At 40.4% G+C, this 17,625-nt stretch overlaps 1 protein-coding gene across 1 annotated transcript in view; it reads right to left on the bottom strand.

Moving 5' to 3' along the window:
• The window catches only part of EPHA6 (EPH receptor A6), a gene marked incomplete at both ends in the record, with an annotated part of 480,657 nt that overhangs the window by 119,404 nt on the left and 343,628 nt on the right, over positions 1–17,625 (bottom strand). The window contains one exon of the mRNA XM_081326348.1: positions 3,654–3,762. Coding sequence (XP_081182474.1) covers positions 3,654–3,762 — 109 coding nt within the window. The remainder of the gene's footprint in view (positions 1–3,653; positions 3,763–17,625) is intronic.

Here is a 17,625-nt window from a genome sequence, read left to right as displayed (position 1 = left end):
CAAGGGCTTAAGTATCAAAGCAGGCTCAGGACTTTGAAATGCTTAAAATTACAATTATAATCAAAACATCACATTTTCTCATGCTTGGAAATATCTCATCATCTTATCACTTAAGGTAAAAGAGTCCTGATTACCAGCCCTGATTTACATATTGATTCAGTTTCACCTTTGCAACTTAGTAGTAAGGTTGCACATCCATGCTCTCTAGTGACCAAGAAAACAAGGTTACGTTTTGGAACAGCTGAAAAGGGATAAAGCTATTCTCTAATTAGAAGTCTTCAAATCCTGGGCAAGGTTGTGTCATGACTAAGTTATACATGAGTACATCTTTATTTTCTCCAAACCAGCCAATATTTTGGATAACTGGGGACACCAATGTGGCAAAGTCAAAATTTGTTCATAATTCTGGGTGTTTTGTGATTGAAATACCATTGGTAGATATTTATAAGGTATAGAATCAGTTATTTGTGTTTGTTCAGTAAGTAAAAATATTTAAAGCACATATGCCAAAAAGGGTAGATACCTTTTCAAATTCTGAAATATAGACATTCTCTGAGCAACCATAATATATCAGCTGTGGTATGCTCCATGTCATCTACAATAATTAAATATCATACACTTAAATCAGGATATAAATTTGGCAATTTTAGATCTTTGGCCAATAGCTCACAAATAAATAAGAGCTGCAAAGCCGTAATTGTTTATTATTTATAGTAATATTATATAACTTGCAATCCTTACTTTGAATTATCTTTCTTATAAAGCAGCTTTAGCATTAAGTTCATGAAACAAAATTCATCTTCCACTTAACCTATTCATAACTTCACTCTAGGTTGCTCTAGTAGAATTACACAGAGGGCAAGATCACACATTCTTTATCTGCTTAAGAATTTATTGAAATATTGCAGTTATATACAGCTTCTCAGTTTCTACTTCCAAATCAACTGAGAAGTTTTGTACATGTGCTCTTTTGGGACAGTCTTAACAGTCATGTTGGATCAGACCAAAGATTTATATAAGCCTAATTTCCACAATGACTAAATATATGTAGGGAGCCTACCAATAGAAAAGAGTCAACAATAACTTGTTCTTATTTGGGTACCAAAGATTTCATAATTTCACCGAACTCTGCACAATCTAAGAACATAATAACCTTCTCCTTCATTGATAATAACCTTTCTATTATTTCCACCATAATTAACTATTACATTCTATAAAATTTATCAGCTTCTCATGTCCTCCAACTAATGTTTTTACATTAATGCCTTTGAAACTTTTTGTTAAGGACTGATCATTTAGTCAAGCTGAGGTACAGATGCTTATGACCTCCTGTTTCTCCAGTCTACATAAACTCATCTGTAAGATTCAGTGTAGCATCAAACTTCTTTTAGCACAAAGAAGGAATGCATTTTAAAATTTGTTTAATTCCAATAATAAATTGAGAGTTTCATGTGAGTTGTCTCATTCTGTCTCCTTTTCTTTGCATTTAAATTTTAGGAAAATAATTCATTATATTACATTGAATGTACAAAATGTAGAAAAATATAGAATGGAGAAAAACTAAAATTGTTTTGCCATGTTCCTAATATTACCTACTAAATCTAATACATATGAAGAAACTCTCATATATGTTTATTTCTCTTACCACCATAATAACAAGCCTGAGGCATTAAACTAGAATGTTTTCTGTGCATTTTTTTTCACGATGGTAACTATTATGAGTGCATTTATTCTGATTTATTTATTTTATTTTGTTTTATCCCACCTTTATTATTTTTATATGTGATTCAAGGCAGTGAACATACCTAATATTCCTTTTTCTTCCTATTTTCCCCATAACAACTCTGAAAGATGAATTGAACTGAGAGATACTGACTGGCCCAAAGAAATGTCTTAATAAAAGGATTTGCATACAATTTGAAAGTTGTAACAATTAGAGCTTTAATAGTGATATTAGTCATTTTGAATGAAGACCCTTGTTAATCATGTTGATTTTACATGTCACATGAATCACAGGAAAGTTATACCTTAAACTCAGTGTAAGGGAGAGCTGTATTTAGAAACTTCCTGAAGAAGCAGAACATAGGAACAATGTTATCCTAAGAATCTGAAGATTACAAAAAGTTAATAAAATCTAATAAAATTGTGGAAGCCCTTTTGAGAATTCCATTCCCATCAATGAGAGAATAAAATACTTTATGTAATAATATTGTTATGGCCAATTGCTGTGCTGCGAATTCTTAGATCTGAGTAAAAGGCAACAATATTTGATAATATTCATTTTCAAGAAGTGGTTACTAAAGGGCAAAAATGAAATTGAATAAAACTAGAGCTTTAACTTATATACTAGATATCCCAACAGTAAAACTGCTAAGTTAAAAATGAAGCACTTAATATTTTTTAAACAATGAAATAACCTTAGGTTTGATAAGATGATAAGCAACGCTCTCTACATGGGGCTACCCTTGAAGACCACTCGGAGGCTCCAACTGGTACAGAATGCAGCCGCGAGAGTTGTATCGGGGGTCTCCCGATACTCCCGTGTTACACCTTTGCTCCGCGAGCTGCATTGGTTACCAGTTGTCTTCCGGGTGAGGTTCAAGGTGTTGGTAATGACCTACAAAGCCCTCCATGGCATGGGTCCAGAATACCTTGGGGAGCACCTGCAGCCGGCGTCATCTTCCCTCCGCCCAGTACGCTCCCACAGAGAGGGCCTCCTCAGGGTGCCGCCAGTCAAAGAATGCCGACTGGTGACCCCCAGGGGGAGAGCGTTCTCTGTGGGTGCACCGGATTTATGGAACCATCTTCCGGTAGAGCTCCGGATGGCGCCCGATCTCCGCTCCTTCCGGCGCAACCTTAAAACCCATCTCTTTAAGGAAGCGGGCCTAGCCTGATGGGACGGGGTGGGATTGTTATTATGACTTTAATTTTAAATTTGTATTATGGGCACTGTTTAATCATGTTTTTAATAATTTTAATTTTTTTGTATCTGTTTTTATGTATTGCCCTGTTAACCGCCCTGAGTCTCTTGAGAGAAGGGCGGTATATAAATTAAATTAATAAATAAATAAATAAAATAAATTCCATATTTTTTTTACTAAATTAATATCATTTTTCCTGAGGAAATGTTCTCTTCAGTGGGTGCAAAAATTCTTTAAATATTTATATTTATCAGCTTTCAGAACCAGTTTGGAGAAACACAGAAGCTATTACTTTCTAGATTTCAGTTTAAGAGACATACAAGGTTGCTACAAGTGCCTAATATTTTATTCAAATCTGGCCCATTCCTTCTGCAAAGCCCTTATTTTTCCAGCACTTACACAGATCTTTGATCTGTTACCACCAAATGGTAATAATAGTTTATGGTGCAGTCAGGAAAGGATATTTGGCTGCATTCTGAAACTTCAGCAACATGGTCAGGTGCTGTGAGATTTGTTTATCATCATTTTATATAAGCAATGCAATATAGTTTTAATCTTATGTAAGTAATGCAATATAGTTTTAATCTTACATAAGTAATGCAATATAGTTTTAATATTGTCATCTATATGAAAATGGCATCTTTGTTACTTTAATCTATTATGACCAGAGATTAAACTTTAGAACGGCACATGGATACTCGGTTCCATGAGGAGTTGCAATGTCAATATTACCTTCCAGTAATGAGGAAGAAAAGAGTGAGAATGACTAGAAGAGTGAATCCACCCACAGCAGCTGTGGCAATGACCAGAATCTGCCCTTGTTCTGCTGCTATATCTGAAGCTGAAAAAACAAAAAGAAAAAATACCCAACACCAAACAGAAGTTAATTTTCGAGCAATACATATAAGGAGAAGTTACAGTCCTCTGAAAGGCTCAGACAAAAAAACAAATTTATTAAAAAGGTCTTGCTGAGATTAGTAGGATAGTTTAGCAAGCTTGAAATAAAATTTCTGGTCTAACATGGTGGCACTTTGAGAAGAAGAAATATTTTTATTAGTTCATTTTGCATGACGCTAGACAGCAATGCAGGAATATATATATAAGCAGGGCTTTTCTCTCATAGAACGCTCAGAACGGAGTTCCGGCACCTTTTTTGGATGGAACCTTGTAGGGTAGGCAAGGCGGGTTGTATGACATGTGTGAGTTCCGGCACCTTTTTCTTTTACAAAAAAAGCACTGTATATAAGCATTTACTCTACTATGCATTATGTACACCATTATGTACTTCCATAACACTTCAAGTTACATTATATCCTCAAGGCAATCTTGTGAGATAGGCTTTTTAAAAAGCTTGTGATCTAAGTCAGAATGTTAAACAAATACCTGGTTTTGTTTCCAAATCCAGCAGTCTATTTATATAGCATCTTATAACACCCTGGCTCCACTGGATATATTTCGCACTGAATATAAAAGATAAAGTGGTTTTAACATGCTTACAGGCACTGAATATGCTATACTGAGAAGGGTTTGGAGTAGCCCTACCAACTGGAAAGGAAGTGAAATGTGTTTGGTTTGTATTTTAATAGGAACCAACCTAATTCTCAGTTCCTAAACTAATTTATGTGTGAGAATGTTATTCTCTTTTGGTTTTCACACTGTTCTCAGTATTGTGATATGATACTCCAATTTTAAAAAGTCTGTATCGTTGAAAGACATGTTGAAATATGCTTAAAAGAATAGTATGAAAAAAATATGAGAGTACATATTGCACTCAGAAACAGCAAACAAATATTCACATACCATTTTCTCTAGAATTGAAAATTCTACCAATCCTGTCAGTAATACTGATATTGACAGAGGTACCCAATGGTTTGTGGGGAGAGGGGCAGAAAGGGCTGAAAAACTGGCTTCACTTGGCTGGGCATGGGTAGGGGCCTCCGATATAAGCCAAATAGGAGGCCCCTGGTTAGTTTTTTGGTTAAATTTTTTAGGAGGTTAGGGAGGGGGGTGGGAACTTCTTTTGGTTGTTCGGATATGGGGGGCAGTCCAGCAACCACTGTTCAGGCCAGGGCCGGGATTGATCGCGGAGGGGAGGAGCGGAGGTCGGTCGCCCCCGGGGCTCCAGGGCAAGTCGTGGGAATGCCTATTCCCACGACGTTAGGGAATGGCAGCAGGTGCAGGAACAGAGGGCCGTATCGACTCCAGGGAAGGCCTCTCCGCTACTTGCAAGCGGTGAGGCGTTCCGACCCTCTTGTTCTACCCCGAGGTCCTGGGAGTGAGGATGTGCAGCCTCCTGAGCTCCGGCTGGTGTACCTGAATGCCAGGTCTGTCGTTAATAAAGCTCCTCTCGTCCGTGACTTGGTCGAGGGTGAGCAGGCGGACCTGGCTTGCATCACGGAGACTTGGTTGGGCCCAGAGGGCGGTATTCCTCTGGCTGATCTCTGCCCACCAGGTTTCCGGGTGCTACACCGGCCTCGGGCTCAGGGTAGGGGTGGGGGAGTGGCTGTTGTTATGAGGGAGACCTTAGCTCCGCGGGAGGCCACCGTTCCGCAGATAGTCGGTTGTGAGTCTCTCTTCTTGAGATGCGGCCCTGGTGCGCAGTTGGGCTTGCTGCTGGTGTACCTTTCGCCTAGTCACGCAGCAGCAGCCCTGCCTGAGCTTCTCGATGTCCTCTCTGGGTTGGTGGTTGAGTTCCCGAAACTTATAGTTTTGGGGGACTTCAATCTACCATCTCTGGGAGGATCATCTGAGTTGGCTCGGGAGTTCATGGCTTCCATGACGGCCATGGACCTGACGCAAGTAATTTCAGGACCGACTCATGAGGGAGGCCACACCCTTGATCTAGTTTTCTTATCTGGGCGGTGGTTAGATGATCTTGGTGGGGGCTCCCCAATTATTATGCCCCTGTCATGGACCGATCATCATCTCCTGCGGCTGGTCTTCCGTGTTGCCACCCCCCGCCGTGGGTGTGTGGAACCAGTTAGATGGTACCGCCCCAGACGCTTAATGGATTCCGCGAGATTCCAGGCAGCGCTGGGGTCCCCACCTGCCTCCCCCACTCACAGCTCGGCAGATGCCTTAGTGGAAGCTTGGGAAAGGGCAGCCACTGAGGCTCTTGACCGAGTTGTACCCTTGCGGCCCCTGACCCGATGCAGATCCCGTCGAGCTCCATGGTTCTCCGCGGAGCTCCGGGAGATGAAGCGCCGGAGACGGGGCCTAGAGAGCGGTTGGAGGTCCAGCCGATCCGAATCCGACCGATTGCGACTAAGAACCCATATTAGGTCTTATCTCGCTGCGATAAGGGTGGCGAGGTCTAATCACTTCGCTACCCTTATCGCGTCCGCAGATAATCGCCCGGCCGCTCTGTTTAGGGTGACTCGCTCCCTCCTTAATCAGGAGGTGAGGGAGGAACCCTTGCAGGGTCGTGCCGAGGAGTTTAACAATTATCTGTCGGACAAAATCACTCGGATTCGGACCGGTCTGGACTCCGACTGGGCAGAGTCTGGCGATCAGGACACGGGTGGTCTTGTCGATATCATTTGGGAGGAGTTTGATTCTGTGACTCCGGAGGAAGTGGACAGGATTATGGGGAGACTGAGCTCCACCACATGTTTATTGGACCCGTGCCCTTCCTGGCTGACTTATGCAGCCCGGGAGAGGACACGCAGCTGGTTCCAGGCAGTTATATCAGCTTCTTTGAGTGAGGGTAGCTTCCCTGCCGTCTTGAAAGAGGCGGTGGTGAGGCCCCTCCTCAAGAAGCCTGCCTTGGACCCAGCTGTATTGAACAACTTTCGTCCGGTCTCCAACCTTCGCTTTCTTGCGAAGGTTGTTGAGAGTGTGGTGGCGCATCAGCTCCCTCTGGTCCTGGATGAAGCGGATTATCTAGACCCGTACCAATCGGGTTTCAGGCCCGGGCACAGCACGGAGACGGCATTGGTCGCGCTGGTGAATGATCTCTGGAGGGCTCGGGACAGGGGTCATTCCTCTGTTCTAGTCCTATTGGACCTCTCAGCGGCTTTCGATACCATCGACCATGGTATCCTGCTGCGGCGTCTCAGGGGATTGGGAGTGGGAGGCACGGTTTTACAGTGGTTCTCCTCCTATCTCCAGGGACGCTCGCAGTCGGTGTTGACAGGAGGGCAGAGGTCGACCGCGAGGTCTCTCGTTTGTGGAGTTCCTCAGGGGTCGGTCCTCTCGCCTCTCCTGTTCAACATCTATATGAAACCGCTGGGTGAGATCATTCGTGGCTTTGGAGTTGGGTATCATCAGTACGCTGATGATACCCAGCTTTTTCTTTCTACCCCAAACCACCCCAGTGATGCCCTCAACATGATGTCCCGTTGCCTGGAGGCGGTTCGGGTCTGGATGGGGAGGAACAGACTTCAACTCAACCCCGACAAGACCGAGTGGCTTTGCATACCTTCATCCCGGGTCTATTCGGATATTCCATCTCTTTCTATGGGGGGTGAATTATTACCCCCCGTAGATAGGGCTCGCAACTTGGGAGTCCTCCTAGATTCGCGGCTTACCTTGGAAGATCACATGGTGGCCGTGACTAGGGGGGCTTTCCCCCAGGTTCGCCTGGTGCGCCAGTTGCGGCCCTATCTAAGCCGGGATGATTTATGCACGGTCACTCACGCGCTCGTGACCTCTCGTCTAGACTACTGCAACGCCCTCTACATGGGGCTTCCCTTGAGGACCACCCGGAGGCTCCAACTGGTACAGAATGCAGCCGCGAGAGTTGTGTTGGGAGTTTCCCGATACTCCCACGTGACACCTCTGCTCCGTGAGCTGCATTGGTTGCCAGTTGTCTTCCGGGTGAGATTCAAGGTGCTAGTAATGGTGTTCAAAGCCCTCCATGGCATGGGGCCGGAGTACCTCAGGGAACATCTGCTGCCGGCATCAAGCTCCCTGCGCCCTGTGCGTTCCCACAGAGAGGGCCTCCTCAGGGTGCCACCGGTCAGAGAATGCCGTCTGGTGGCCCCCAGGGGGAGATCCTTCTCTGTGGGCACCCCGGAGCTATGGAACCAGTTACCGGTTGAGCTCCGGACGGCGCCCGATCTGCGCTCCTTTCGCCGCGATCTGAAAACATACTTGTTCGAGCAAGCCGGCCTGGCCTGAGGGGGGATTGGTGGGGTTTTTTATCATTCTTATTGGGGTTTTTATTATGTATCAATTGTATTTTAATCGGGCATGCATTTAATTATCTTTTAATTTTTGTAAATTTCTGTGTTTTATTCTTGCCCTGTACACCGCCCTGAGTCCTTCGGGAGAAGGGCGGTATAGAAATGATAATAAATTAAATTAAATTAAATAAAGATAATTTGCCTGTGATTCATGGCTTCAAAAGTATAATGAATGGGAATATATATTGTTTATGTTGCCTATATATTAAGATATTATAGGAAGCAAGTGAAGAAAAACATCTACCACACAGTGCTGTTTTAATTGCTTTGGTGTAAGAACAGGCAGTTAGGGTTTCCCTTATGAAAAACAGACTCAAGAGGAAGTCTGTAAGAATGAACACTGTAGGCTAATATTATGAGCTTAAACACAAAGACTACAGCTGTATTAGAGAGAACTGCAAATTCAGATAAAAAGAAATGTAATTCAAATTCAATTTGCAATGCAAACTATTACTGGATGATGAGAATTTATTATCTTACATGTGGTAATAACAGCTCATTTTATAAATTGTTCAGAATTGAGTCAGGCTGTTTAGTGACCAGATAGTAAGTATCGTATTCAAGTCTTTGACTGAATATTAAATACTTAAATTTTCAAATTTCAGGTCATTAATTATGCTGAAACTATCAATTTTACCATCCTATAATTTCTGCTCTTTAATGCCCCAATTACCTGGGGAAAAAATAAGCATAATAAAATAGTATTACATGCATTATTTTGAATTGTATCATATAGGACTCAGGACTTTATTCATTTAATCTTTCATTAGTCTAATCATAATTTTTATTAGTCCAATTAAAAGGGGGTTAGAGGGAGCTTTACATCAGCCAAGACTTCACAGCACTACTTTGAATGTTCTTTCTGTTCCTCAGGCCCTATAAGAGACCAGGTTATCTTAAAAAGAGCTATTGGATGGCATTTTGCAGTGCAATAGAAGCATAAAAATAATCACATTTTGCCACCTTTATGACCAAAGATTAGGCCCTAGTATGAGTTTGTACATGAGTTTAGCTGGATGTTGTCTTTCTCCATTAGCACGCTAAGTATTTGTTCTGATGCTTCATTCTCAGGGATCTTCAGAAAAACTAAGGACATGCTGGATCCACTTAGTTTCCTGAGAATACTTGAGGATTTCATGAGTCTCTGGTGAGCAGTTAAGATTCCTGAATGGGAAGTATTGGCAATTTTGGACAGGATTACATTTGAACACCTCCTAGACTCTAAGTTCTTACTCAATGAGCACTTTAACCAAGAAAACCTTTCCACTAATCCATCTTGTGGTACCAATTAGTCCTTATCTTGATTATGATTCAGTGTTCAGTTCTGCCTGTAATAGGACTGAGGGAAAGGTTAGTTTTTTACCCAATTTTTGCAAGTGACTTTGGAACTGGTTGTCAACCATTAACTATGAGTGTCTGTCTCATTTTATTTCTGAGAAAAAGTTCCTGAATATTACACCCACACCCTCACCCCTGCAATCTGTTTCTTTTTCTCCATTATAATATAAAAGTCTCGTTTATTTTACATTCTGTGTATTTCTCTTTTGTATCTCTTTTCTGTTTAACAAGTGTAAAGAAAGTTTTGTGTGCCTCCAAACTAGAAAACTAGAAAATTTAATTTTGGATATTTGTTCAAGAATATTATGACAGAGATGTTAGTTTATGAATATCATGGCAATATCATTCCCTCCATCTCTACTATCTCTACACATCTATATTTTTAATATATAATATTTTATTTATAAAGGAACTGAGAAATTTGCATTGTAATAGTTTAAAGATTACCAAAATATTTATTATTTTATAATATTTCAAGTATTCACATTGTTGTAGAAATGATGCAAAGGGTCACTTCTTTGAGGCTTATGTACTATTTACATATGTAGTAAAATAAAATATAAACCTACTTGGATTTGTTAATTATCACCTACGCAATGCAACAATGACTATTTCTATGCAATACTTATCCACCTGAGGCCTTAATTACTATAAATACAAATAATTAAAGGGAATCAGTATATGCAACAATGGAATAAGTAGTCAAGTTTTTCAAATTGAGAAACTTAATGTGACTGGAATACAGCCATAGCTGAGTTGCTGTTCCTATTGTTCCAGTAAGCAGACTCCAAAATTTTGTTTTATTTTATCACGGTACCAATACTAGATAACTACTACCTGCTCTCATTTTTTTCTCTTATTTTTTAAGGTGAAAAGGTGGTGGGTCTACAAATGTAAGAAGCCCTGAAGGAAATGAAATATCTATCCAGTCATCTTGCGTGTCTGGATATGTTAACAAAATCACATTGGTTTTTTTATGGATTACCTGTGATATAATATAATTCCAGTCTTGATCTTGTTGGACTTCCCAGTAGATTTTCATACCACTATTCATAAAACTACTAAACACCATAAAGCTTTCTGTTAAGGGCTGCCACAATTTTCAGATGACAGTTTGTTTCTTATTCTTATACGATGGTTCTGGGAGAAACAGTCCATCATTATAGGATCAGGGACAATCAGTATAAATCAGTATAAATTAATTGTATATATCTTTTAAAAAATATTTATTAATCATTTTAAAAAAGAAGAAAAGAGCAATAAAAAGAAAGGAAAGAGAAAATAAAAATGATATGGAAATATAATATCAATAGGCATACGATGGAATTACCAATATTGTACAGTTACCAATTACCAATATTGTATTGTGAATTTTAGGTCACAATAGAAATCAATGCATTACAATGTCCAATAGAATGGAATATATGTAGCTCAGAATTGCACTGATGTTGTCTAGTATCGGTCCTTTGAGGTAGACTGCACTAGGAAATAAAAGTTAATACTCAATATATTGTTGATGAACAATTAACCAAAAAAACAGAGTAATATAAATTTGAATATTTAGATTATTTTAACTACATGAGAAAGGATTTGAATCTCTGAGCTAAGTGTCAGATTCTCCAGTTTGTTGTTGTAGAATATGCCCCCCAAAAGGTATAATCACAGTAGATAAATATTAGTTTCTAATTTCCCCTTTGTTGTTCTTTATAAAGATGTAACATTTTGTGTATTTCTGATTTCAGTTCTTTAGTCAATTCTTTCCCTCTTTACAACCATATTTTAAATACTTATATATGGTTATGTTATGAATTAATTTGATTTGATAAAATATCTATTCTAAGTATATGGTGTTTACTGCATATTTTCGAAGTTAAAGTTCTCAATCTAATATCTTCAGTAGTGTATCTTTTTTTCCAATGTGAAGACAACCCAGCTGTATCAAAATATATGTTAGAACAATGTTGATTAACTGATTCCATGAAACCAGAAGACTGGAATACTTTTCTCTTTTAGAAAGTATGGATATCTTCTGTTTATTCTACTACAGCATGAAAAAATAACTTGAAATTAAATTTAAAAAATACATATTTTTTAATACTTTGACCATTCAGCCATTGGGTAAGCTTTATCAGCTCAATATTATCTGTTAGCTACATGCTTTAGTTATTGCAAATTGACATCTGTCAGCCAGCAGACCCTCCAGCAGAGTGAAAAATAGGAAAATTGACAGAAAGACAGCTGGACAGATAAAAGAGAGCAGCTGTAAGACACACAGCTACAAACTGTTGTGATTGGAGCTCTAATGGAAATGAATTAATGTCAGGAGTATAGATAAATGCAAAAGGCATTATAAAGAACAAATTTTTTGCTATTTTTAAAGCATGGGCCAAGATGTGATTAAATCACCTTTTCCCTTCTTCATATTCTACCTATTAAATCCTACTTAAGAAAACTTTAAAATGATACAAAACAATTAGGATAATCATTAAAATGACCACAGATTCAAAATGTTTGGCATTGTAGATAATTACTTCAATCACTTGCATTTTATTATAACAGTCATAGTGTTACATTCAAGAATGGGAAATTTGCATTGATCTAATGATTTAACTGGTCCCTAATTCAAGAGTGTCATCCAGAACTAGATGGACTACAGTCTGAAGAAGAAAGAATAGCCACTTCCAAATGAGATGGACAGCATGTAAATGTAATAAATAAATAGATAAAAAGTGTTCTCACTATGGAACCATGGCATCTCTCTGGAGCCACTTAAGCAGACTCAGACAAGCTACATTCATGTAGCCCATTTTCACACACACACACACACACACACACACACACACACACACACACACACACACACACACACACACACAAACACACACACAAACACACCACACAGGGTTCTCTCACAGACATCTCCATATTACTTTCTCAGATATACAGTATATGTCCATGCACTCTTACCTCCTCTCACATACCATTTTCTTTCTTTCTTTCTTTCTTCACAAATGCAGACTCATATATACTCTCATTTAGATACCCTTCTTTATAATTACACACTTACCTCACACTGGATGCAACTCTAGATATTCACACATAAGTACAGAGACATTCAATTTTTAAAACCTTTTATGTAAATCCATTAAAAGAATTTTACGTTGTCCCACAGAAATAAGGCTTTAAAGAATTATCACTGAAATTGTTGATTTTTTTTTCTTTATAAAGCTTAGTACTTTAGGATGATTGTTGTTAGGAAGAAATGGTCTTCTGACCCTCCTAAAAAGAACCCCCCCCCCTTTGTCTCCGAGAATGGAGTCTGACTTGAAAATGTCTCCATTTCCACAATAAGATAAGGCTTCTTTGAGGTTTGGGACCATATGAGATCAGGCAGCGGAACTGCATCCTGTGTATAGAGTTCCCTCTTCTGAAGAAGTATAGAAATAAAGTTCAGCTATTAGCTGGATTAATAAGAAGGAATCCATACTGATTAAATATCAGCATAGAAGCTACTTTCTTTCTGTTTAGTGACAGATTAAGAGATACAGAAAGTGAAGTTGTATCAGTCTCTCATGATGCATATACAACAACTTGTTTCTTGTACCTGTTGCATATTTTACAGTTTAACCACAAGGAAAATATTGATTTGATCTGATCAATGCAGCAGATTTTAAGAGGCTCTTTTGCTCTAGTGATCAAATCAAATCAATCAATATTTTCCTTGTGGTTATAGACATGTATAATTTGATCCACAGTATTAAGCTATTCTTAGTTTCTTCAAAATTGAGGAAACATTCCAGTCATTTCTTAAACTCCCTAATTTCTTTTTCCAAATATTGTACAAAACGTCCTTGTTATTCCCTATATATTTCTTCTTGCCTTTTCTTTTATTTACTGTGACTCCCAAATATGATATATTTGCATGGAAGATTACCGCAGTCTAATTCCTTGGATATTTTGTGAACTCTGAATCTGCACTTTCAGTGTATCTGAAGAGCACCTGGGGAAAGCAATACTAGTGGAAGTAATACCATTCCTTTGTTTAGCTACATTGCCATATCATATATGTTTCGCATTCATTTTTTTTGTGATAGTAGCAATTTGGGATTTTTGACAATGATTCTTTGTAACTTTTGTCGTAATCTTCTGAGGGTCAATCAAGCTACTATCAAGAATCACATTAAAAGAGAGAAAAGATTGTTAGAAGACTGAGATTTAAAGAGGAGAAAACACAATTATGAAAGGAGGGATGAATGTGTGTGAAAGATTTTATTCTATTACCTTTATAGTAGCCTGGATAGATTCCATTTTAAATAGAAACATTGGAGCAAGTGCACAGTCGTATGGCTTATAGCTCCTCCAGTTGGCCTCTTAAGGTATATATATGCACTGATAAAGGAGGAAGATTGTGCACAACTTTTATGTGTATATCTATGACCACACAGATAATCAATGAAATCCAGTATCACTGAGTGAAGTTTCTTGTTCTTCCTTCTATGCTCCCACAATTCCAGATGCTGCTTATAAAACACTTTTTCTACATGACTTAACTCTTTGATTCTTTTGATATTTATTTCTATGTATATACTAACTTATATCTATGCAGTAGTCTACTGATATATACACCAATTTCAATAAATCAGATTTTCTTTTAATCCACATCTAAAGCTTTTAAATGTGCTATTGGCTATTAATACTTTTTGTGCATGAGTACATATTTGACTACTCATACAGTATAAAAACTACATACTCTTTCATTAATTAGCTTTTAAAATTACTCCTGCAGTGCAAGACAATTCTCTTTCTGCTTCATGCACCACCATTAATAATTATTCCTGAATTTCTGACTGCTCTACATATTAATGTATCTAATTCCATCCTAAATAATTGAAATAGCATAGATTGCATTCCACCCAGAAAAATAGGAAATGCAGATTGTCCACTGGAAGAAGCAGTAATCAACTTTTACAAAAGAATGACTTTAAACTTTTTGTATACCTTATTTTCTGCCATATGTAATGTACATAAAATAGAGATTTTTAATAAATATTTTACCATTTTTTCATAATAGTCATTATCCCATACTTTTCAGAAATTATTTTTATTTACTTATTTACACTACTTCTAACACACCCCAGAGCCAGAGGATATAGCAATATATAATCTATGTATCTATGTCTATAATATCTATATCATCAGTCATCTTCATAAAATCTAACAATTAAATACACAAAGTCAAAGTCCCACTCAAAATTGCAAGGAGTAAAAGATTTGTTGAAATAATATAGAGTACTGTATATTATGAATTATATCTTTTTATTTCACATAGAAATCATTTGCCAGACCTACAAAAGGATTAATAATCCAGTTTCATTCATGTTTGTTTCGGCCTTTGTTCCTGTACTGAACTGCAATCATGACTTTATAATACTATCTTTTCCTTGTGTTTTAAAGCCATATGTTCATGAGAGATTGTTAGATTCGTGAGAAATTGCTAGAAGCTGATTTTTACTGCAGACATATTTGAAAATCTATAATTATAACTAAAAATGATACAAACTATAAAAGTATTTCTAAATTTCTTTACAATACTGAAAATAGTTGCTCAGACCAACCTCTCACATAAACTGCCACATTCTACATACCTACATACATTTCTCTTTTCAGCCCTATGGGTGGTATACGTCCAGTGGTGGGACTCAAATAAGTGAACAACTGGTTCTCTGTGCGGATGCCGCTTTTGGAAGTCCATTATGGCAACAAAAAAGTATCTATTGGTTCTGCTAAATATGTCTTCCTCTGTATATGTCTTCCTCAATCTCAGGTCCTCTACCAGAGGCCTGGGAAATTGAGGATTCTATGCAGGATCTTAGCTGTTCCTTAATTGGTTTGAGAGAGCTTTGATGTTATTCCCAGCATGTGTTGCAACCTAAGCTGTTGTTTCCCATATTAGGAGTCACCTGTGTGCTCCCACCATGACTAATGTTGTGTAGTGAGTTCTTTGTAGGCAGTAAGCAAGATGAGAGGTTGCAAACAGGAACATTGCTTTATTGAGGCAAACAGGAACAGAACTGAAACAGAGGCTTATGCACAGCTACTTATATGGTTAGTTAATACTATTTAGTTAGTTAATGCTATTTCTATACCGCCCTTCTCCCGAAGGACTCAGGGCGGTGAACAGGGCAAGAATAAAAATACAAATTACAAAAATTAAAACAAGATTAAATAAATGCCCACATACTAAAATACATCTTTAAAATCTAATAAAATAACAATAGCAACCCCCCCCAATCCCCTCATCAGGCCAGGCCACCTTGTTCAAAAAAGTATGTTTTTAGCTCGCAGCGAAAGGAGCGAAGGTCGGGCGCCGTCTGGAGCTCAACCGGTAGCTGATTCCATAGCTCCGGGGCGCCCACAGAGAAGGATCTCCCCCTGGGGGCCACCAGTTGACATTCTCTGACCGGTGGCACCCTGAGGAGGCCCTCTCTGTGGGAACGCACAGGGCGGAGGGAAGTCGATGCCGGCAGCAGGTGTTCCCTAAGGTACTCCGGACCCCTGCCATGTAGGGCTTTGAATACCATTACTAGTACCTTGAATCTCACCCGGAAGGCAACCGGTAACCAATGCAGCTCACGGAGCAGAGGTGTAACGTGGGAGTATCGGGAGACTCCCAACACAACTCTCGCGGCTGCATTCTGTACCAGTTGGAGCTTCCGGGTGGTCCTCAAGGGCAGCCCCATGTAGAGAGCGTTGCAGTAGTCTAGTCGAGAGGTCACGAGCGCATGAGTGACCGTGCATAGATCATCCCGGCTTAGATAGGGCCGCAACTGGCGCACCAGGCGAACCTGGGCGAAAGCCCCCCTAGTCACAGCTCCTATATGATCTTCCAGGGTGAGCCGTGAATCTAGGAGGACTCCCAAGTTGCGAGCCCTATCTACGGGGGGTAATAGTTCACCCCCCATAGCGAGAGGTGGAATGTCCGAATAAACCCGGGATGAAGGTATGCAGAGCCACTCGGTCTTGTCGGGGTTGAGTTGAAGTCTGTTCCTCCCCATCCAGACCCGAACCGCCTCCAGGCAACGGGACATCACGTTGAGGGCATCACTGGGGTGGTTTGGGGTCGAAAGGAAAAGCTGGGTATCATCAGCATACTGATGATACCCAACTCCAAAACTACGAATGATCTCACCCAGCGGTTTCATATAGATGTTGAACAGGAGAGGCGAGAGGACCGACCCCTGAGGAACTCCACAAATGAGAGACCTCGCGATCGACCTCTGCCCTCCTGCCAACACCGACTGCGAACGTCCCTGGAGATAGGAGGAGAACCACTGTAAAACCGTGCCTCCCACTCCCAATCCCCTGAGACACCGCAGCAAGATACCATGGTCGATGGTATCGAAAGCCGCTGAGAGGTCTAATAGGACCAGAACAGAGGAATGCCCCCTGTCCCAAGCCCTCCAGAGATCATTCACCAGCGCGACCAATGCCGTCTCCGTGCTGTACCCGGGCCTGAAACCCGATTGGTACGGGTCTAGATAATCCGCTTCATCCAGGACCAGAGGGAGCTGATGTGCCACCACACTCTCAACAACCTTCGCAAGAAAGCGAAGGTTGGAGACAGGACGAAAGTTGTTCAATACAGCTGGGTCCAAGGCAGGCCTCTTGAGGAGAGGCCTCACCACCGCCTCTTTCAAGACGGCGGGGAAGCTACCCTCGCTCAGAGAAGCCAATATAACTGCCTGGAACCAGCTGCGTGTCCTCTCCCGGGCTGCATAGACCAGCCAGGAAGGGCACGGGTCCAATAAACATGTGGTGGTGCTCAGCCTCCCCATGATCCTGTCCACTTCCTCCGGAGTCACAGAATCAAACTCCTCCCAGGTGATATCGACAAGACCGCCCGCGTCCTGCTCGACAGACTCTGCCCAGTCAGAGTCCAGACCGGTCCGAATCCGAGCGATTTTGTCCGACAGATGCTGGTTAAACTCCTCGGCACGACCCTGCAAGGGTTCCTCCCTCACCTCCTGATTCAGGAGGGAGCGAGTCACCCTAAACAGGGCGGCCGGGCGATTATCTGCGGACGCGATAAGGGTGGCGAAGTGGTTAGACCTCGCCTCCCTTATCGCAGCGAGATAAGACCTAGTATAGGTTCTTAGTCGCAATCGGTCGGATTCGGATCG

This window comes from Vipera berus, assembly GCF_964194415.1.
Source record: "Vipera berus genome assembly, chromosome: 4".
NCBI classification, from domain to species: Eukaryota; Metazoa; Chordata; class Lepidosauria; order Squamata; family Viperidae; genus Vipera; species Vipera berus.
Note: the sequence above shows the minus strand (reverse complement) of the source record. Positions and strands in the feature narration are given on the sequence as shown.